This window comes from Solea senegalensis, linkage group LG2 (genome assembly GCF_019176455.1).
Source record: "Solea senegalensis isolate Sse05_10M linkage group LG2, IFAPA_SoseM_1, whole genome shotgun sequence".
In the NCBI taxonomy this organism is placed as follows: Eukaryota; Metazoa; Chordata; class Actinopteri; order Pleuronectiformes; family Soleidae; genus Solea; species Solea senegalensis.
In genome coordinates, this window is record NC_058022.1 from 25,878,868 (window position 1) to 25,901,967 (window position 23,100).

Consider the following 23,100-nt stretch of genomic DNA (forward strand, 5'->3'; position numbering starts at 1 on the left):
TTAAACATGTCAATTAACTACTACTTTGGCCTTACCAGTCTGGCCGTTTCCTTCTTCGTCTTTGTTGCTTTATAAATCAGTGTTATTACTTCACAAACTTCAAATACGCAAAACTCAAGGTTTGAGCTGCTGTAGAAACATGGTGACCACTAGAATACAGTTTTTATTTTATTTTTTGCAACAGCCTCTCTAAAGCAAGGCCCTTCATCTAAATTTCACATGAAAAAGTGAATTCTAAAGGCTACGAAAACCAGATGATTAATCACTTATACAAACACGATACTTTGGTTTCTGCCGTTAAACTGTCATACATGTTACACACTACACAGTATAATTTCCATTTTAATTAACTTTTAATTTTCAGTAATGTATATTTTCAGTGATTCTCTGGTATTCTCTCTCTCTCTCTCTCTCTCTCTCTGTAATTAGGATTGCGTCAGTGGTTCGGCTGCCGGGACAGTTGACTGGCACAGATGCAGAATCAAGTTACCCAGAATTAAACCCGACATGAGGCTGTTGACTCAACAAAATAAAAGCTTACAAAAGAATTGATAATTCCAGCTTTCGCTTTCATAACAGTAAAACACTCACTGCTTGAAGTGCTTGATGTGATGTAGTTGCATTAGCTTATGAAACCTTGTATATTGTAGAAGTATTACGATACTGTTTTAGTGCATAGTCAGTAAAATGATACAGTTTATAATCTGGTTCTACAGTAATTACATTAGCAGGAAATTCTAAAAATTCACGCACGCATTTTGAAATGATGACGGTTTTCGATGCAAACTATTTACTATTTTAAGTATTGTAATAAATCCCCCTTTAATCGTTACTCTACAGAAAAGTAAAGTTTGCTTTTGGTTGAGATAAACAATTTAAAGCAACAATATACAAAGACCAATAATGTGTGTATCTGTTATTGTTAAACCTTGATTAAACCTTTTTTTTAAATTTCAATAAATAAATATGTGCAGAGAAAGAAAGAAAAACTAAAGAAACAAAAAATGAAACGTACTGTAATTTCTCTTTGTTTCCTCCTCCTTTATAATTTATTACTATTGATGCTTAAATAACATCTATGTATATACTTATATACTTATGTTACAAGAAGGGGACAAGTAACATATGGGGAATATTTGCTTTTGCTTTATGAAATTGAATGGATTTGTGCATTTCTTGATTGGAACAAATAGAAATTAAATGACTATTAATTGTTGATGTTGTAAAGCACTTTGATTTTAAAAAAGAGCTCCATATAAAACAATTATTGATGTTATTATTAGCTATTATTATCATGGAGAATACACAGCTCTATCTTTCTGAATTGACTTGACTTCAGTATAATTTTGTTTTGAAAGTGCGGACAGGAAATGACGCTGTTGGTTGTGTCCTGCTTGTAGCGACCGCTCCAGGCTCAGATACCAATGATCAGCAGCAGTTGATCGGACACTACGGAGTGAGTGAGTCCTGGAGGGAAGGAGGAGATGCGCCTCAGGAAGAGGAGGAGGAGATGTTTCTGCAGGAGAATCCTGAGACTTAGCGATAAGAATTAAAGGTGTCGCAGGGAATGTTTTTAGTGACAGCTTCAAGTTTAGAAAGTGGACGTGTTGTTCAGAGCTGGAGTTAAAAAGCGCAGGATGAGACCAGGAGGAGAGGATCTAGACTCGGACATCACGTTAGTGTTTGCGTGATTGACAGTTTTCCACCATGGAGGAGAAGTTCAACAGACTCATCTTCATCCCCATCGCAGCGGTGCTCTTCTTAATGATCGGCTACCAATATGTGTGCCCTGCAGACAGCAACACCTGCTTCTTCAGCAGTGAGGAGCCGGGGCTTGTCGAGCGATACTCCGGCTCAGGGTTCCACTTAGTTTACACGGAGCCGGACGCGGACGAGGAGGAGCTCCAGTCCAAGATCACGGCCAGGTTTAACTTCACGGATCGGGAGCTGGACCGACACGTCGACTTCAACATCCGCGGAGATGATGTGATGGTGTTCCTGCACATCCAGAAGACCGGCGGCACCACCTTTGGGCGCCACCTGGTGAAGAACATCCAGCTGGAGCAGCCGTGCGACTGCATGCCCGGCCAGAGGAAGTGCACCTGTCACCGGCCCGGCAAAGCCGAGTCGTGGCTCTTCTCCCGGTTCTCCACGGGCTGGAGCTGCGGGCTGCACGCGGACTGGACCGAGCTGACGAGCTGCGTGCCGGTGGTGATGAACAAGAGGGACAAGAAGAGTAAGATCAAGAGGTGAGGTGTGACCTGCAGGACAACTGCAACCCCAAACTCTCCATGAATGCATGAACTTAGACAAGTCAGTCATTGTGTCTGTTCCAGTTACTTAATCATTAATGTGCTCACTTGCTCACTCATTCACTTATTTACTTCATCCAGGGGCGTTACTAAATTGCCTAAAGTCCCAAACTGAGAGGGGCCCCTGAGAGCCACTGAAAAACACTAAAATGTGTTTTTTTTATTTCATTTTAATTCAACATGATAACACATAACAATAATATGTTAGGACAAATGACAGCAAGTCCTCTCAAAATAAACAAAATAATAACCTTTCAATGTTCACTTGGATGAGGACAAGGACGTGCACTTTTGCCCTTTTGAATATACATTTTCATCTCCTTTAAATTATATAATTTCTTATTTTGCCTATAGGTACAATTCACACTTCCATGTGAGACTGCAGTGTTTTTTTTGCCACAGTCATTTTGTCGAACCTTGCTGAGTGTTAATTATTAAACATCTGAGTTATTCATTGAAATATCAAACAAGGGAAATATGAAACAAGATTTGGCATAGGATGAAGTTCTTTATTTCGAACATGAGGGAAAAAGAAACAGCTGCAACAGACAAAGAAAAAAAGGAAAAACACATTGTACCATGTTATCATCTATCTAAACTGTTGTTTTAAAACATCTATTTACACATATTTATTGTTCTACTTGTTTGTTGCTCCATACATTAATCTCTCCTCGTTGTGATAAAATTTATTGTTAAATCCCTTTTTTTAATTTGACTTATTTTCCTAATGATTCCTTTCCTAACTGGACTTTAGCGTATATACCAATGAAATATTTTGTTTTATTTGACAAATTCATTTACAAATACATACACATTGAATATGGATGGATGTATTAAAGGTCCTGTGAGTGAGAATTAGTGACATCTAATGGTGAAGCTGAAGATTGTGCTCTGCTTGTGTCAGTGAACTACAGTGGCCTTCACACACCATAAAGGATGTTGTTGCATAATAAGCTTCTACTTCAAAAATGCTTTTTTGCTATTTTTATTTTTATAGCGAAAAATGTTACACACTGGACTGAGAATAGAATATTTATGTATTCAAGCAATAATAATTCATAAAACCATTCATAACCAGTGTTTAATACGCTAAAGAAAACAATGATGTGACGTAAATGTGACGTTAAACAAAAATAAAGTTGAAACTATGATGAAATCTACTCGACACTTTCCTTAACGAATAAAAACTACATGAAAATGTTACAGTGGGACAAACTGGAAAGCGTCGCTAAATTTTAAATGTAGTTCAAACTGAAACAAAACCACCACTGCTGCTGATTTTGGATTGTAAATACAAAATACCAATTGACATGCTGAAGATAAATAAGTCCAAGAGTCATGTTTCATTTTCCTCAAATTGAATCAAACATACAACAAAAAGAAAATTTGTCCATCCATCCATCCATCTTCTAACTCTTATCCGAGGTCGGGTCACTTGATCCAGCTCTTCCAGGGGAATCCTGAGGCGTTCCCAGGCCAGGCGAGAGACATAAGCCCCTCGGCACAGTTTAGGTTGATTTTCCACTACAAAAATAGTACCTACTCAACATGGATGGAGTCATCACTGTAACCGAATCAGTAGAATCAGTTAATTAAAATATTTGTTCAGTACTTCCTCCATGACGGCAGCACAGCTTTGAGATTTTAGACTATTTCCCTGGTAATTGTTGGGGATTAACCCATGTTTTTTAGGATTGTTAAGTATTTTTAACTGATATACAGTGCGGCATTGTTCGGCTTGATTCTTGTGTCTTCCTGTGACAGTACTCTGACCAATCAGTGGCCGGCAGTTTGGCAATGTCACGCATAGTAACGCAGCTCGCTTGGAACCTCGCCAGAGCAGGTACTAAAAAAAGGACCTCGTACCAGGCACTATAGTGGAAACGCAACTTAACCGTGCCGTGCCAAGGCGGGGCAAGGCGGGGCAAGGCGAGGGGCCTCCTCCCGGTGGGACGTGTCCAGAACACCTCACCTAAACTGGTATTTCAGTCATAAGACCCACACCCACATTCTCACAAAGCAGATAGAAGACTGCATTTACAAGTGAATGCAGTGAATCAAACATTAATCCCTTCACTGTCTCAGTCTAATGATGAAGGTGAAAGTGACAAATAAACAAAGGATAAGCTTGATGAACATGCAAAAATAAAAAAACATTTAGCAAAATATCCTGCAGACGAGCAGGACTGGTAACCCTGAGTGTCAATGTGTCACCGATCAGGTATTTGACAGCAAATGAATGGGTGACATTTTCAGAAATAAATGGAGAGAAAAAGTGTGAAACCTTTGCTTCATCCCTTCAGTTATACTTCATTATGAATCAGATATCTTCAGGTTTTTGAAATGTTGTTTGGACAAAGACGAACAACCTTGGACATTTTTCACACATTTCTCACATACTGCTGAATAAATACTTATGAACAGTATCATTATGAGGACACTTGTGTGTGTGTGTGTGTGTTCTGAATGGCATGTAGCACAGTGTGTAGAGCTGTTAAAGCTGTGGTGTTAACATGCACACCACATGGCATTTCAGTTTCCTGTAATTACAGAACCAGCGGAGCTGAGCTTAAGGGAGTAAATCACTTAAGAAGGGCAGGGTTCTCTGAGGTGTGCAGCCCGAGTGTTGAAGCCAATTTGCTTTGCAGTTGGTCCAAAGAACAAATCTCCATATGTTACCTAGAGTGTTAAAGGGGGTTGACGTGGACTGAGTGCCTTCAAGAATCCTTCCAGTCCATTAACAGCTCTCAGACTTAATTTAACGCTCCTAAATAGTTTTGAAAAGGTGCTTCAGAGGCATGTCAGCATGGTGAGCGCATCAACAACACTCCAGTCAACACTTGTCAACTCAGTACAATAGTTAGTGCAAAGAAAGCACTCATTAACGCTGCCAACTTGCTGTCGTCAAGGCTGACTACAGACATGAGCTGTCTTGTGTGCAACCAATGTGGGCTATGCATTGAATTTCCTACTATAGGAGAGTCATGTTTTCAATCTCAGAGCTAATGAGAGCTGTATGAACTCCTGGAGGTGTTTACTGAGAGGGATTTGTCTGTGGCTTACCACAGCACCAGACGAGTCTGATATAATATGGTGCTGCACAGAACAATCTTGAAAAGTGCTCACTGATAATGTGATACTTCATTGATCTGTGCAGTGAAACCTTCTTTCTGCCAGAGGAAGTTCAGGGTCCTCTCTGCTCCTGAGCAGCTATTATGGTTTCTGGGTCTTGCTCAAGGACGTATATGTTTCTGCTCTCATTATTATTTCATCCTAACCCTCATGAAAGTGATCATTCTGATGTGTCTGGTGATTGTTTTGTTGAATTTGGTACCGACAAAGTTTGTGCCAGGAATCAGCCTTAAACACAGGGGCTCACTCTATGAGGGGGAAAACACTACAAACTGATTTTAGTTTAGAATCACCAAATAAACTCTTCCTATTCTTTATTCTAAGATATCCATACACCCAGCAGTAAACCAGCATCTCTTGTGTCCCTGTGAGCTAAAAAAAACACTGATTTTCTCTATGGAGTTTGGTTCAGGAGTGGGAGCAGTTAACAAACTTTAGGACAGGCTGTTAAGAGGTGAGATGAAGTGGCAAACATATTGTTAAACTGTCATAGACTATAGTTTATTGGGTTGTGATTATGTGTCAGTATCTCACTTTACCAAACTTTATAAATTGTTATTCATTTCCAAAAAAACAAAAGTTAAATCTTTTATGCTGAGGGCTCGTGTATTTTCTGTGAAGTGTCTATATAATATATACACTGCACACAATAGAGGATGCTATGAAATTGGAGTCAAATGCCTGAATGAGTCATTCTACCTGTGAGTCATAACTCGTTCACCCAGCAAGAAAATCTGCCACATGAAGTTTTCACTTCCTAAGGAAAAGTCCTGTTTGATTTTCAGCCCATAAACTAAAACTAAAAACTTCCCACTACACTTATCGACCAGGAGCTGCATCAAGTTCAAGCTGCCGAACAAAGACTTTGCCGTTTATTCTGCTCTCGATGAGTTGTTGATGTTGCTTGTTTAGCTGACCTGAAAGACTCTTCAGGCAGTGCAGCTCCACCACAATGGAGCTGTGACACACAGCCATGCTATACTTAAATTCAATACTACATTTGTTTGGATTTCAGCCTTGATCCCACTATATGCAGCACAATTTCATATCAAGTTGGCCGGACCAGTAAAATAATAGCATAATAACCTAGAAACAACAAGAAATGCATGTTTTCCCCTTTGTTTTACATTCCACAAAGTATCTTTTCACAGATCGTACTATAAACCTGAAATGTCTGGACAAAAATAAGTGCAATTATTATGACTTAGTTTACCATTTACAACTGAAAAATATAGTATTTGAACCCTCTTGCTGGCCGGTTCTGGCCCACGGGCCTTACTTTTGACACCCCTGATATAGTGTATAGTGTATTTGCAACACACACACATACATTTATAATCCTTATTGCTTTTTATCTGTTCCTGAAGGTGGGCCATTATCTTCTTATGTCCCAAACCCATCTCACGTACTTTATGTCGCATTCACAAGAGTCGATCTTAGGTTCATTGCCAAAGATAATCCAACTTAGTCATTGAAGGATGACTCGTCTTCCTAGAGTTACATATAGCAAAGGGAGCACTGAGAGTCACGGATAAAGACACCATGGGAGTTTGTGACGCCCCCACACTTACCTTAAGGCTACATCCAGCAGGATGTGACGTTGTTTGCAGAGACTTATCTCAGCTCTCAAACTCTATAACTGGTTTATTTTGCTTGTCCTTTATCAGTTCCTCTGTTAGAAACCGTCCTAAAATTAGGAGCAGTGGGGGTCTGCTCAGGAGGAATCAGCACTTTTGTTGACCTGGTGGGGACTCAAACAGGCAACTCCCCTTTCCACTTGGCCATTGACTGCCGACACTTTCTCTCTTCTTTTGGTCAGAAGAGACAATGAAGGAGACAGTAACCATGGAAACCTGCTTGAAGTTATGTCTGCTGATACCTCGGTGGTCAAATAAGACAAGGAGACACGAATGATTTCCTGGTGAGAAATCACTGAAAGGTTAGATGGAGTGTGGTCCCTTGTTAAAGTACAAAAGGACATGTGAAAATGCAGACCTGACTCAGCCCCAAAGAAACTCCAGCACATAATAGATTAAATCAAGTTATTCTGAATACAGCTGCATTATCTTGTATTTAGCCAGACGTCCTTATGCCTGACACTTTCCCTTCAAACACTGAGTAATATGTGTCCAGTTCGTGTAGTTTTTGATTGGCACGCCACTGGTCAGTGGCTCCTGCAGGGCTTTTTCGCGGCATGGGGTGACAGCATTCACATCGCAGCGGGCTACAAAATTGCTTTAAGGCCAGCCGTCAAACCTGCTTCAATTGCTGATGCGTGCTGTTCGTCCTTGAATGCTGGCTTCACACTGTGCAGTCAGAGGGTGTAACGTTGTTACTGACCTCATTATTTCAGATTAGAGCAAAAGATGCAGGCCGCCTGAAACATGTTACAGCCCGGCTCCAATTAGAGCAGTCCATTCTGGACACAGCTGAGGTGGTTCTAGCTATTAATTCAACAATTATGCTCTGTTATGATGGTGATTGCATAATAGGGTTGTAAATATGGCAAAATATGCGGGAGGGTGATTGTAATTTGATTTAAAATTTTGATTAAAAAAAGATATTCATTAAAAAAACAGTCCTTCTGAGATATTTGGTATCTGTAGCTGTTTTTGACATGAATCTGCCTTTGCAAGAAACAGGGAGTGAGTTTAAAATCCTCCACTTAAGAGGGACATATGCAGAGATTCCATATTATTAAGAAAGCGTGTTCAGTCTAAAGCAGGTTGCTTTGTATCTGTAACGTCAGGCTCTAAGCTTTACACGCCAACGTTTTTCAAGCTGCTGACATCTTCATATTGTTATTAAGACTCAATGTGGCAACCCTGCTGATTTTCAAAAAAACCTTACCCTTGGTGGCCAGAAATCAAAGGAACTGCCCCCTCTGGATCTGTGATGCCTTAAAATGAGACTGTAAATAACACACTCTTACTAATTGCAATGAAATGCCTAGTATATGCAGTAAATGTACAACCTTGCTTAATTTAATACACCCAGGCCATGTTGTAGTCCTTGTTCTGGTGTGTTTGTTAAATGTTAGCAGTTTTCTTGCATGTTTTTTTTTTTTTTAAAATCACCATTTGTCATATATAATCCAACTTTATTTATAAAGCACAACAGCTGAAAAAAGTACAGCACTGTACATCAGAGATAAATAAAACAAATAAAATACTGTAGAAACTATAAAAACAACACAAATAAACAAATCATACAATAAAACTATATATAAACAAAGATAAAAAACAATCACACATATCATAAGTACGTGGGATTACAATGACATACATTCAATTAAACCCATAATACTTTTCACTGTGTATTTACCCTTGATTCAATGGATGATTGAATAATAGGAACAGACTGAACCACAGGATCCTGTGTCAGTGGTAGCAGATTATATTCAGGATTTAAACCATGGTTATGTTGTCGGCCGGTCTGTTGTTGTTATGGACGGCTGATTCACAGAGGTTCTCAAAAGGTTGACCATAAACTAACACAACAAGAGGAGGATAAAGATAAAATGTAAAGTTAGTGAATTGTAATACTTTAGGAGACGGCTTGCATTTGACTCTTGCTTTGATTCGTCACTCCTGGTGGGTGGAACGGTGTATGTACAGTACCTGACACCGGGGTTTTATTTTTAGCAAAGAGTGAATGTACGGCTCCTTTGGGAGATCCTGTGCTGCAGCCTTATTTTCTGACATACTGTGGGCTGATAAAACATAGAAAACTCCTCAGGTGGCATTTACTTTTAGATTTGTGTGAATAGTTCCTTATCTCTGCGCAACGCTGATTTACTGGTAGCTATAAGGCAGTGGCACTGCATTTTCTGCTGACGAGGCGTAGATGTTCGACGTATTCGATCGGAACGTCGTGCTACAGTTGACGCTCAAGGTACAACGGGTCTTCACTGGCTTCATTCCATCTTTTGCTGAAATTTCATAAAGCACATGAACGTTCTAACAAAGCGGTTCTCAAACCTTTTTACACCAAGTACCACCTGAGAAAAGGTCTCGAAGTAACACAGTTATCGCCAACGTTAAAACACAGGCCGAGCAAAAAACAGCGACAGACTTTTCACAATAAGATCATTTGCTCTCTCATCATCCTCCTCTTCCTCATATATACTTCAGACACTGGTATAGTGAAATTACATTAAGATGGAGCGAGCGATAAGGTGACTCTAATTATTATTGTTTAATTTATTATTACTATTTTGTTATTCCTTTTACTTTTGTATGCACTCCAGTCAATGAAAGTGTGAGTGAATGAATGGCTGAATGGCAAAAAACTGTAGTGATCATCAAGACTAGAAAAGTGCTATCTATATAAATACCATTTACCATTTACCTAAGAACAGTATTTCTGATTTCTGAGAGGCACACATACCACGGTTTGAGAACCATGGTTCTAACACATGGATTATGTTGACCTTTATAAATTGCTTTAAAACCTAAAACGTCTGTATGCCGCTTTGTAATCCGACTAAATTTGTCCATAAAGTAAAATTCGGAGTCAAATTCCTCCTCTAAATCTGTACTCCTAATCAATAGCCACCGCTATAGAGATTTTCAAGCGTAAATGGGTTCATTGTCTGCTTGCTTTGGCCTCATATTGTGCATGCAGCCCTAAATGTAACACTGAATGTGCATGACCCAAATACAGACACACAAGAAAAGAGTAAGGTGGCTTCCTGGATTACTGGCACAGGCTTGTGCCATGAATACAGGGTGTTTAAATAGTCTTTAGCCACCGAGCCAACAAACATCTTCACCGGGATCTATCAATGAAGTCTTTTTGTCTCACTTGATGTGCTGGAAAAAAAATAAAAATAAAAAATACAACCGAAAAAAACACAACTAAATGAATCTAAAGAGACAAACTGACAAAGTTGGGCTGGACCTACAGGAAGTAGAGTAATCATTTAAACCTCCAAACAATTGAAACACAAGTATTTTGATCACGGATGCATGCGGTGTATTTAATTTTAAACCATAGACAGACAGTGTGAGTCTGATAATGAACTGATAATTATTATGAATACACAGTTCTGTCGGCACTGGAGGATGTTGCTCTTTTTGTTTTATTTTTACTCCTTTTCTTAACACTTATGCAGCTGGTGAGATTTTGTGGGAGGGGAAATGATCAAATGTTCTTTTAATGATATAAGGAGGTGGTTAACACAAATACACTTTCAGTTTGTGAGGACATTTAAAGCAACATCTGCTGTCAAAACACAGAAAAGACTAAGTTCTCTATTGTGGACTAAACTTCTGATAAAAAACAAATCATAACATCACAAATAATGATAAACATGATATGATGACAATTTCACACATTCTTTAGAGAAAAATAAGATTTCCTTTTAATTATTATCTGATCCTTATGAGGAAAAAACGAGTAGCAATTTGATTACTGAGCCTCAACAGGTTCCATCGCAGTTCTAGAAAATCTAAGAACACATTTGTCACCTTTTGGAGAAACGGTTCAGAAAGGTCTAAGAAATGAATGTATTTAAACAGTGTTGTTCCTGTTAAATCACTGCCCTCCTCTCATGCCAGTGAGTCATCGTCTCGTATTCTTGCGAGAAATGTGAGATTTTCAGAGCATCTTGGTAATCTCCACAGTCCTTAGAGGGATTAGGGGCAGTGGAAGACAGGTTTCATTATACAACAGTGGAGGAAGGGTGCGATTAATCCAAGAAGTCCAGATTTAAACCAAAACCTGTCGACTGTAGTGAAGAGTCAAGTTTTTTTTTTTTACCCCACGCAAAACAGTATATGTGTCAGTTTTTGGTGAAACAGGAGTAAGACTGTGTTATAGACACATCATTATGTGCTTTCCATCAAAGTGCCTTGTGGGTTCTATTTTATTTTTAGGTAGTGTAATTGTATGAGAACTAGAGAACTAATTCAACTCCAGGTTGTTATTGACAAAGAATATTATATTATTATATTCTACAGCCAGATTGAAAATAAAATCTTATTTCCTGTGATTCTATGCAGGTAATAATTATAGGAAAGATGAAAGCACGGGGCTTTCAAAGAAAACACACATCACAGTTTGAAGTAGCCTTCACATATTGCTAAATTGTGGATTGCTTTAAAAAATAATAAAAAAAAAGCCTCAGTGCTTTGTATGGGTCGTATGGGTTGGTTTGACCTTTGCAGAGCACAGGCTCGCATTTATCCTTTCCATATCTACACGGACCGAGAGGACCAACGCCGACACTTCACAAAGCTGCGAAGATTAAGATGTCAAGCAAAGGTTAAGGCTAAGATGCTAAAGCTACTAAAGCTGCACATGCCAGGTTGTGGCATGAGCAGCATGGATCTCCCTTCACGCTCGCACTTTGCCGTGGGTGTGTTTGGAAAAAAACAAATTAAGTCCAGGAACTCAGCGAATTGAAGTGCAGCCAAAATCGTTATAAATAGAGATAGACGATTCCTTTCTGCCGGGGAAGATTTTGCATTCAAAAATGATAGCTCACTTTGTTTTGAACCCCTGTGTACTCTGTGCATAATTGTATTTTTAAACATTATGTCAACGACAGCTTCTCACATATAGTCTGTCGCCTAGTTTTCAGTGAAACCGCGTCTTCACACCTTTTACTTGCCTGGACACTCCGTCTTCCCGGATGCATTCTCGGTTCCCTCGTCTCCACGCCAGCCTCCCTAGGGCTTTTCCTTTATTCGCCCCAAAATAGCATCTCATATATGTGACCAGTGAAGTTCACTGTGCGGCACTGGACTCCTCACTTTTCATCTGTACGCGTGTACATGATTTATTGTCCGCGTTACATGCTGATACTCTGTAAAAGTGGGCTATGATATGGATGGAGGAGGCCTATTGAAAGAGAATGCAGTGTGTGTGTGTGTGTGTGTGTGTGTGTGTGTGTGTGTGTGCTTGCTTGTTGGATAGGGAAACCCACTGTGTGCAGATGGAGACTGGGATCATTTTGCCTGTAATTGACCTGCAAAGATTAAATTAGTACAAGAGGAAGAATTGGGCGAGTGAAAATGGACCCCACTTGACTCCAGACTGATGTGATGAGACTTCACTCAGTTGTTTGATAACTTTGTTGCTGCCGTGCTGGTGGATCTCAACTCTCCTCTTCCTAATTTGTGGCCTTCTGTCGTGTTTTATAACTCGGTGACTCCCCCACAGTGAGCCATTGAGCCAAAGTGAAGATTGCTTAAGCTGAAAATCTCTCTGTGTCTGAAGCATTATGTGAGGAAGACGAGGATGATGAGAGAGCAAATTATCTCATTGGGAATAAACCTGCCTCCTGTGAAAAGTCCGTAGCTGACTTTGCTCGGCCTATTTACACCATTGCATTTTAACGTTGGTGATGATGGTGTTCATTTGAGAGCGTAACATTTTCCCAGGTGGTATAGAACGTTTGAGAACCAGTGACCTACGTCATTATACTAATTATGCCTCCTCAACACAGCGCTGCAGGTGATAATCTGCAAAAATGACTTCGTATTTTCCACAACATTAAATCATTAAGAGTGAATGAGCTAAACTGTCAAGACCTCAAACTGTCAAAAACCATGCGCAAACAACCCCACAACTTTTATCACCCACAACTAAACCAATGTTATCAAGTTTAAAAACAAAACTCCAACGTGTGATTTCACTTATTATTCATTATAAAAAAAATATACAATACATTATCATCATTCACCAGAATGAGGACAGATATGTGATGTGAAGTCGTGCTTTTGATGAATGTACGTCAGATTTTCACTGAGAGCTCAGTTTTCGACGAAAAACACATTTCTATTCTTGTATTTGTACTTTAATGTTCTCATTAGATTACTCGTTCTATTCCTCTTTGTGTCTGTCACTTGTCTACCTCTGACCCCTTTTTCTGCAATAACAAATCCTTTCCCCACTGTTTGATCAATAAAGTCTAATCTAATCTTTAGTTTTAACATTTTTATTTGGAAAAAACAACAACAACAACAAAGAAAATTGGATTTTTTGGGAGAAGAAATTAATCTGTCCAAAAGAGCAGGAGCAGAGAGAGCGAGGTGATCGTCGGAAGAGTTTTCCGCACTTATTGGATGGCGATTCCCTCTTGGAGGCAGCGGTTAACGGATCCCTTGTGGGCACAACGAACACCTTTGAAATGGATTTGCTCCGACTGTGGCAGTTATCAACACCCTGACTTCAGTGTGAAATCAATGTGCAATTCTGTGCTTGTTTTCAACGGTTGCTACGTGGCTGATAGAAAAGTCCTGAAGTGCGGTGAATCTTCATTCGGACTGTTTCCATGCACACTTCTGTTGAGCGTCTCGGGTCCACAAGTGTGAAATGAGTCTCCTCATCAGCTCAACAAATGCAGCGGCCTGAATTTTGCCATGTGTTTGTTGCTGTTGTCTTATGCTCTATTATTTCTTAGATTGAGATTGGCACAGAGTGCCCAGGCCAGATTGTGTCTGAGAATATGCATGCAGCAGCAACTCCATCACACTAGCTGTGCATTTTAACTGTGCGGTTTTAGTTGGACCACAATTATTCTTTTTCAAAAATCAAGTGTAAATACACCGTCTGATATTCCATTCAGCATCAGAAACACCGAAGAGCAACGTGATGTGCCTTCATTTTTTCATAACGCTGGATAAATGAGATTGTTGTCGATCCAGGTGCTTTTGTTTTTTTGTGTGGCCGGCTTCAGCGGCACAAATAGTTTCCATCAGGCTTTTTATCATGAGACTGACAATGTCCTTGATGCTAGTGAGTGAATTAACAAGGCAGATATTGATCGGCAGCTGTGCGTTTCCTCTGTAGCTTTTTGATGGTGATTTAGAGAGTGCGAGAGAGAGAGACAGACAATCAGGAAAAGAGTCGGAAAGAGCCTGATCAATAGTGTTTGCAGGTTTGCTGTGTGGAAAAAAAAGGAGGCAAGAGAAGGGCATGAACGAGGCATCAGATTGATCAGCAGCAAAGTGGGACAAGCTGATTTAACTCTGCCTTCAAGAACGACCTTCCATGATCTCACATGCACACTTTGCGTGCTCTTATATGACGGTCACTTGAGATCGTGTATATTTGCTCAAATCTGCCAGAGAACATGAGATTTGGATGGATCGATCAGCTATATGAGAACCCACTTTGTCCTTCATGAACCCGGAGGATCCGAATGACGTCTAGCTCACACACAAAGAGCCACAAATAAATAATAGTGTGCTAGTGTTGTGTTTTCAACTTCCTGTCTCCCATCGGAACAAGCCAATTCCATAAAAAGTTGTTAATTGGAGATTTGTTTAAAAGAAATGTTCACACATCTAACGTTCTTTGACGCAAGTGCCTTGGAAGGTAGAAATAAATAATAGATAAAGAATAAATCTTTCACACAGTATCATAAGGACTTTTGTCAATATTTCCTTCAAACATTTCAAAAAACATCAATGCTGGTCTTAAATAGATAACGCCCTACACACTCTGCCGGCATCAGTGAGTGTGACCCTGTTTTCACCCACTCATACAAAACTAAACAAAATCAATTTAAAAATATGCATTCATTCCACAGCCAATTAAATAAAACTGCTGTAATCCATCATTTAGCAACTGTGGATTGCATGTATCTTAAATGTACCCTTTAAATGAAACACTGAATCTCATTTTTGTTCACATTTGTAGATTTGTATAACGGGCAGTCTATATACCGTTTAGTTTTAGTCATATTTTAGTCATCTGAGATGTTTTGGTTTTAGTCTATTTTTTGTCCACTAAATTTCTCTACAAATGTCATCTCCCAGTCAGATTCCATGTCAGGCACTAGAAGTTTTATTTTGATGCATTTATGACTGTATTTTTGTGTCTTTTATTTTGTTGTCGGTAGTGATGTGTGGTGGGTTTTGTGTGACCAGGTGTATTGATGGGTCACCATCAATGATTGAGGGACACGCTTACAGATGAGAGTAAAGAGTGTGTGGAGCATTATCTATTCAAGACCATATTATTTATAGTTTAAAACGCTATTAGTCCAGAGAAACAGAAACTAAGAATATTGAATTATTATATTGTGGCGCTGAGCAAGAGCAGTGTGCAGGATATGTTGTTCCTTAAAATGTTAATTGGATAAATTAACATCTGGCACAAATTACCTTTTGGGTAACACAGAGAACTACAACCTACACACTGAAATGCTGCATTCACATGCAAACAATGGAGGCGTCAACTGAAATGCTGCTGCGTCTTCACTTTGAACGTGGCAGCGTCACGTTGGCGAACTGCATTGTGGAATTGTTGCATCGCTTTGATCGTTTGTCTCAAATTAAATCAGATTATGCACATTTCAAACCAGAGGCTAATAAATTAAAGTACATATAAGTTTTTAAGTTCAAACACTACAAACGAGATACAGTACAAGAAACATAGTAAACTGCCCTTTCACATACATTTCATGCTTTCAATTTTAACTTTTAATGAAGGCAAACAGTATGTTTGATTAAAGGTTTTAATCCAAACTGCAAAGACACAAAGACACAATGTTGATTGCATGCAAAACACCAGTGTGGAACCTCTATTGCCCCTTGTGGACATCAACGTTATTATAGTTAATGAAATGATGAAAACAAAAATTGAAAAAAACATTTTCTTTAACTGAAAAAAACAAACAAAGCAAAGACTAGAGTTTAAAAAAAGAGATAACTTACTGAAACTGAATTAAAAGTAACTAACATTGTAGTGAAAATGTGCTTAGTTGTTGTTACTACTGATAAGCAATCATTCTGAGGTTATTGAGGGAAAACTCTTAATTAATGGCTTACTGGTTGTCTAATAAGGTAATGATGACTAATTAAGAGCCAATATGTTACTAATTTGCATGCTAATAAGCAACTCATTAATGGTGACTATCTAAATATCTGTTACCAAAAATAAAACTATATACAATATGCTGCTTTTTCACGATACAGTTCTAGCACTACTTGGATCTCGGATGTAAAAAGATTAATTCAGTACTTCCTGCATGACCAGAGTGCAGACTCCGTCTGACACAATCACTGAACTAAAATACGGCTGAACGGGTTGTGATTCGGCTCCTGGTTGCCGGCTGTAAAATATTGAGATTGTAGACGTTTTTTTTTTGCTATATGTTGGAGATTAACGTATGTTTTCAGGCATTTTAAGTCTTTTATACTTAATCTACAGTTTGGCATTGTTTGATTCTTGTGTCGGACGTTGTGTTCATGACTCACGGCAGTCTGTTGCACCAGGTACCAAGACGAGCTGTGAACTGTATATTTGAAGTTTCCCTGAACCATGAACACTGTTACACAACGGAAAGTTTCCTGTATCCTGGTTTAATGCAGCTTAAAGTGTTTTTCCTCCTATAGTTGCATGGTGATGGCTGCAGCCATTCATCACTCTCCTGTCACACAGCACTGAGGAGATCAGTCACATAAAAAAAAAAACACCCTCGCCAATTCATCCAGTGAGTAATTATTGTTGACCTTCATGATCTGACCCCGCCTCTGTCCCTGACATGAGCAAGAGGAGCGCTTTGACATTTGCTGCCTTTCGTCAACGAAAGTGCCCGACGCAGTGAGGTGGGGTTGCATGGGCGCTTATTGATCTGCCTGTCTCATGTGTAGCTGCACAGACAGATGATAGGCACAAGAGGAGGAAAACGGAGAGCTGTTTTCCAGGAAGTACAACAAAGGCTGCTTTTGCGAGGCACTTGTGTGCGACCATCAATCTTGTGCTGTCTGTAAAAACCCGGCAAAGATGGCAGGGTAATTCACTTAGCTTCCACTGTGGATGGCCATTATCTCCGGGTGGTGTGCCTCTCTGCCATGATATCATCATGCCACTCACTTAAGCATACACCACAGGTGATTGATATCTGCCGTCTGGCAATAATTGCTCAATTGTGGACCTTTTAAGGCTGTTTGCCCGCGCTCGCTTTCCTCACTAACACGACTCCCACCTCAATTAATCAAATTTCTCCGTTTAGCCGTGAACCCAAAGCAGTTGTGCAGATGCTCTCAGTGTAAAAGCTCCCATTTAACGGGATTTCCGCTTTTAACAGTGTATAGATTTAGAGAGGGGGGATTTAAAGTGTGCCAGCATGTCAGACTACACAGGAGAAAACATCGAATCGTACAATTTTATTTAAATTTATTTATTTAAATATTTGATGAATGACACTAATGAGCATATGTGTCTACATTGCATCATTCTATTATATATATATATATATATATATATATATATATATATATATATATGTACTTTTTCTTTTAAATGACAAATGTCATTATTCAGCATTTATCTCAGAACAAAACTGCAAACATTCATATGAATATGTTATGCTTTTTTTGGAGCGTTTAACTCATATCACAAGATGGAGGACTGGATATGTGTCGCCCAGCAACAAAACTGCAAAATGTCTAAAAATTACTCTTGAATTATTTTCCTTCATAACAATAAGTGGAGAATTCGGCCTCACAAATCAACTTGCTCTGTGTGTCTTTGAGTTGAGGACAAGAATTCTTTGTTGGGGTTTTGAAACCGTCCATAACAGCTTTTCAATGTCTTTGTAATTATTCCAAGTGTTTTTCCTTGAGCTAAAAACTGAAATAAAATGTGAAATGTGCAATCAGTGACCACGAACTGAGTATATTTTTCATGTAAAAGAATAATTTACATGGAAACAGCAGTCAGTGAAAAAGATTAACTAGGTATAAGAGCACTTGAACAAAGCAGACAGGAACAAGAGGACTAAAAGAAGTGAAGAATTACAATGGTGATCTGTGGTTTCTTCTTCATTTATTCTAGAAAGCATTGAACTTTTAAAGCTGCACGATTAAGCATTAAGCATTTGCCTTTAACCTCCACTGGTTCTTGTGCTTCTATAGATCAAGTGAGTGGGCTTCCTCCACACACACACACATATACCACACTTAGCACATATATTATAATATAATACAGGATAAAAACCATCAAAGCAAGAAAAAAATAGCTTAGTTTGATAATTGCAGACTGTCAATTTGTATCTGCGGCCTGATGGTTTCAAAATGGAACCAGCCATCCTGCGTCAGTGTCTGGGATTCTGGGTTAAGCTGCGTCTCTCCAATCAGCCTAGACCACTTCACAATTTGATTGAGCCCTTTTTTAATGTTCCATCGTTGTGAAAAGAGGGCAGTTTTGATCAAAATCTGAGATTTTAGTTTTTGGCCACATCCCCCAGCCCTTCGTCTGCTTCTATCTCCTCACAAAATGTCATGTAAACGCTGCTGTTCACCACACAGTAACAGGTAGCTCATGAGAGGAAAAGCAGCCAGACACGTAGAGAGAAAGCGAAGGCACCATGTATAAAAAAAAAACTGGGCTTTCACGTATCAAGGGTTAAAAAGAGAAGCTTCTGGAGCTGCACTACGCTGAAATGTCCTTGAATTGAAATTCTTTTAGCTGTTGACTGAGCGTTAACCGTGGCCGCAGCAGTGAAAGAAACTAAATGTTCGGCTTTTTATGTAGGGCTTTATATTTAGTTTTCTCTGTGACACTGTAGGTCATGGTGATCTCTGCTCACAAGATGAAACTTTTCAATTTCCTTTTTACCGATGTTGTTTTCCTTTTGACGAAAAACATATTTCGAAAATGGCTGAAATTCTGCCACCCACGACTCCTTCAGTCACCTCGCCGTGATTCCGGTCATCACTGAGCTCAATAGAGAGGAGCGGAGGGCTGTGTTTGTTAGCTGAAAGGGTTTCTGTGTGGCAGCAATTTGTGGCAGATCAGAGCGATCCAGACACATGAAAGAAAAAAACAAACAAATAAACGGATTATCAGACAAAGGCAGGAGCAAAAACTGAAATAATTTCACATCTGCAGGATATTAAATGCTGTACGAGCTTGGTTTGCATTGCTTTCTCTGTCATTACACAAACTCCCACCGATGCACTCAGTGATGTTTTTCATTCAACACTAATCACACTTTCATTGCACTCAATCAACGCCCAGTGCTGTGTCCTTTTTTTAATGAGAAATGTAATGTGTACTTTCCCAAACTACCTTTATTACCTGGAACCCCTAATATTTTGATTTGAATGGGAAAATGTGACGATTTCCAGAAGATGCTGTATATGTTTGATAAATGTATCAGAACTTCATTTAAGCACCTTTGCAGTACATTTTTTTTATTCTTAAACTTGTTTTAAAATATTTGAAAGTATTTGCCCTACAGGGATTTATTGGTAAAATTCTATGTACAATGTTATTAGAAAACAAGTCTCTGGGAATGATTGATCTAGACGATGTTATTGGCTGTGATTAGAATAAAAATCTATTTAGAATAAAACAAGGACCAATGCTTCGGTGTTTACAGACGTGAACAGCTGAGAAATATCCAAGTTGGTAGTGGGCTGTGCTCTCATATGAACTTCCTTGGAAATGATCTGGAGATTTGACAAAGCAGCTGGTCTGGAGAATTTCCACAGGGACTTTAGCGAACATTTACCTTCTTGCATAGCAGCCGACGTCTCGCAAAAGGCCAAACGGGGGGAAAATAAGAGTGTCGGAAAGAGTAGTTTTTCACCTTGGAAAATGCACTAATGTGAAATGAGACGATAAAGCTTCGGTCAGCAGACAGTGAGCTTTGGCATGAAGACATAACGGAGTATCACTGACGTGAGCAGCCACTGCAGCTGAGATGTGAGCGCGTGAGTTTTTGTAGAATCATATTCCTGCACTGAAAGATTTGAGTGATGGTTTGTGTTTGTTGGGGATGAAAAATATGCAAGTTTAGTTTTTTTTCCTGCCGCATTTTCAACTGTGACTTAATTTCCTATGTCCTACGTGTGTGAGAATTAGCTAAATTTGAAGACTATGAAAGCAAATAATTCTATATTTTAAAGTGACTCCATATTGTGCACTAAAAAAAAGGAAAATCTTTGACAAAATAACTTAATGAATCTTTTTATTATGTCGCCGCAGGAATTTCTACTACATCACCATGCTGCGTGACCCTGTGTCTCGTTACCTCAGTGAGTGGAAGCACGTGCAGCGCGGTGCCACTTGGAAAACAGCCCTCCACATGTGCGACGGCCGCCCGCCCACTCAGGACGAGCTGCCCGCCTGTTACAACGGCGAGGACTGGACAGGCGTGCCCCTGGCAGACTTCATGAACTGTCCCTCCAACCTTGCCAACAACCGGCAGGTGCGCATGCTGGCCGACCTCAGCCTGGTAGGCTGCTACAACATGTCCTCAATGAGCGAGCTGGATCGGGGCCACATGTTGCTCGCCAGCGCCAAGGCCAACCTGCGCAACATGGCGTTCTACGGCCTGACGGAGTTCCAGCGCAAGACGCAGTACCTGTTCGAGCGGACGTTTGGCCTGCGCTTCATCCGCGCCTTTACGCAGATCAACAGCACCCGTGCGGCCAGTGTGGGGATCAGCGAGAAGGTGCGGTGGCGCATAGAGGGGCTGAACGCCCTCGACATGGAGCTGTATGAGTACGCCAAGGAGCTCTTCCTGCGGCGCTACCAGTACAGCCGGCAGAAGCAGCACCAGGAGGAGCGGCTGAGGAGGAGGCAGGAGAGGCAGCACAGGCAGCAGCTGCACAGGACCTATCTGTCTGAGCTGTGGAGACTTGGAGGAGGAGGCAAGGAGGAAGAGGAGGAGGAGGAGGAGGAGAAGGTGCTGGAGAATGTAGCCACTACAGAGGACTACAGCAGCCAGGTGGTGCGGTGGTGAGAAGAACCTGGACGCACTGACTGACTCATTCTGCTTTACTCGCCTCCCTCCATCTCCCCATGTCTCGCCTCTGCTGTCAATCTGCCAAAACCTCTGAATGCTTAGTCTGACTGCCGAATGGTGTCTTAATATTTACAATGGGTGTATTTGTCATGGCAACATAAACATTTTGAGTGTTTTCTGTTTCTTATGGTTATTTTGGCTCTGCAGTTGTGAAATGTGTTGATTTATTTATTAGCAAGAGCTTTGGAAGTTCTCAAAGCAGTGGAACAATTCTTAAACTTCATTGAAAAATACAATGGGGGGGAAAAAAAAAAGTCTTTCTGAATTTTAGAATATTTTCAAAATGGAAAATAACTGGAAGGATCTTCAGTGTCATATTTGTTTAGCGCCGTGTCAAGCAGTGAAATCTTGTAGTTACTCTGTGGTGTTTGGCTTCATGAGGATATCAAAACACAAACTTGGCAATGGTCTGCAGTATTTTCTCTATGTGACTGATTGAGCTGCAGTGTACCGACACAGTCAAGGCAATTTCTCGCAGGAAATGTGTTCAATAAAACCATGCAGCATCCAGTGATGTAAATGTGTCTCTGACGGACTCTCTGTTACGCAGGTGTAAAGGCGCATGTTCTTGCTTTGCTTTCTTGCATCCTTTTTCTCGCCATAAAGATCTGAAATCGTCACGTCACACCATGTGAGCTTCTTCGTCAACCACACACGCAAACAGACATGCTGACTCAAAAAGAGGAGGAGAAGGCAGCTGTAGCCCTGAAAGACAGGCTGTCGGAGCCAGTTTCAGCGCTCTTACATCACAGACACACTGGAACATGTACTGTAGAAACGGGATATTGATCACAGGCTCTTCAGCCCAAAAGTGATCACTTAAACTCCAATTGCCTGTGACAACAGTGCAGCAGAAAACAGAATTGACTTCTCTTCTCAAATTTCCATTTGCGCCACAGTTAAGGAAAAAGCAATTTCAACACATATCCGCCGACGTCGTGTTTTTGTAATGAGCTCTAACGTGTTGTTAAAGAGAAAGGGAATGATGACGGAATCAATCAGAATCAGGAAAATTCTCATGTCCACAAATAAAAATAGCCTTCGTGTATCCACTGCTGCAGCTTTTACACTTCACGTAAATTTCGATTTATAATTAATTATATTACCACGTGGAAATGATGCTTGATTCCACATCACACACTCACCTTAAAGGTTCATCGTATATCTGACTGCTTGTTATTTGACACCGATTTAATGTTTGTTTTGAAATGTGATCTGAGCCGTGAAGTGGTAAAAGGCAATATACTGTAGCAGAAAAACATCTGTTATCAAGGATGAAGCAGTTTGCAGCCCATGATAGACAAATAATGTAAAAGCTTTCTTTATCTCGAGAGGATGTCTCTCTGTTGACAGGGAGTCTTTGACTAAGAAATGGATGTCGATGGATGTTTTCCTGGTTCTAAAAGATTCCGTCTTTGTAGTAAAACATTTTCTTTTCTAACTCTGTGGCATTAATGCCACCTTCAGAATTCGGATTCACACCCTTTGGTTCTTTAGTTGTCAGAGACTCAGACAGCGGCACGTTGGCTTTCACATTGAGAAACGTTTGCCTTGTTAGTTGAACGCAGCGGCACAGAGAACTGGGCTAAGTGTTTAGTTACAACCTCAGAGTCTTTTACAGGTCACTGGCTGCAGGAGATACTGGGCTGTAAAATCATTTGATCACACTGTTGGGGAGATGTTTGCAATCATTTCGAAATTTCCAACCCACTCTCCGCCGTATTGTGAGCTAAAGAAAAACAAAACGTACAAATGTTTTCATGTAACAGTAACTGCACAACATGGAGCTGGTAATCTATGAAGCATTGGCTTTATCTTGAAATGAAGGACACATGAACCAACACAAATGTTGCAGAAAGAGAAATCAATACCCATGGGTAT

The 23,100-nt window shown here is 40.0% G+C and overlaps 1 protein-coding gene across 1 annotated transcript; it reads left to right on the top strand.

The window, feature by feature from the left end:
- The first annotated feature begins 1,436 nt into the window (after positions 1–1,436).
- Positions 1,437–21,739, top strand: LOC122765111 (heparan-sulfate 6-O-sulfotransferase 3-B-like). Its single transcript, XM_044019207.1, has 2 exons — positions 1,437–2,249; positions 20,397–21,739. Exons 1-2 carry the CDS (start codon positions 1,708–1,710, stop codon positions 21,154–21,156), a joined length of 1,302 nt encoding a protein of 433 aa, XP_043875142.1. The 5' UTR covers positions 1,437–1,707; the 3' UTR covers positions 21,157–21,739.
- Positions 21,740–23,100: the final 1,361 nt, after the last annotated feature.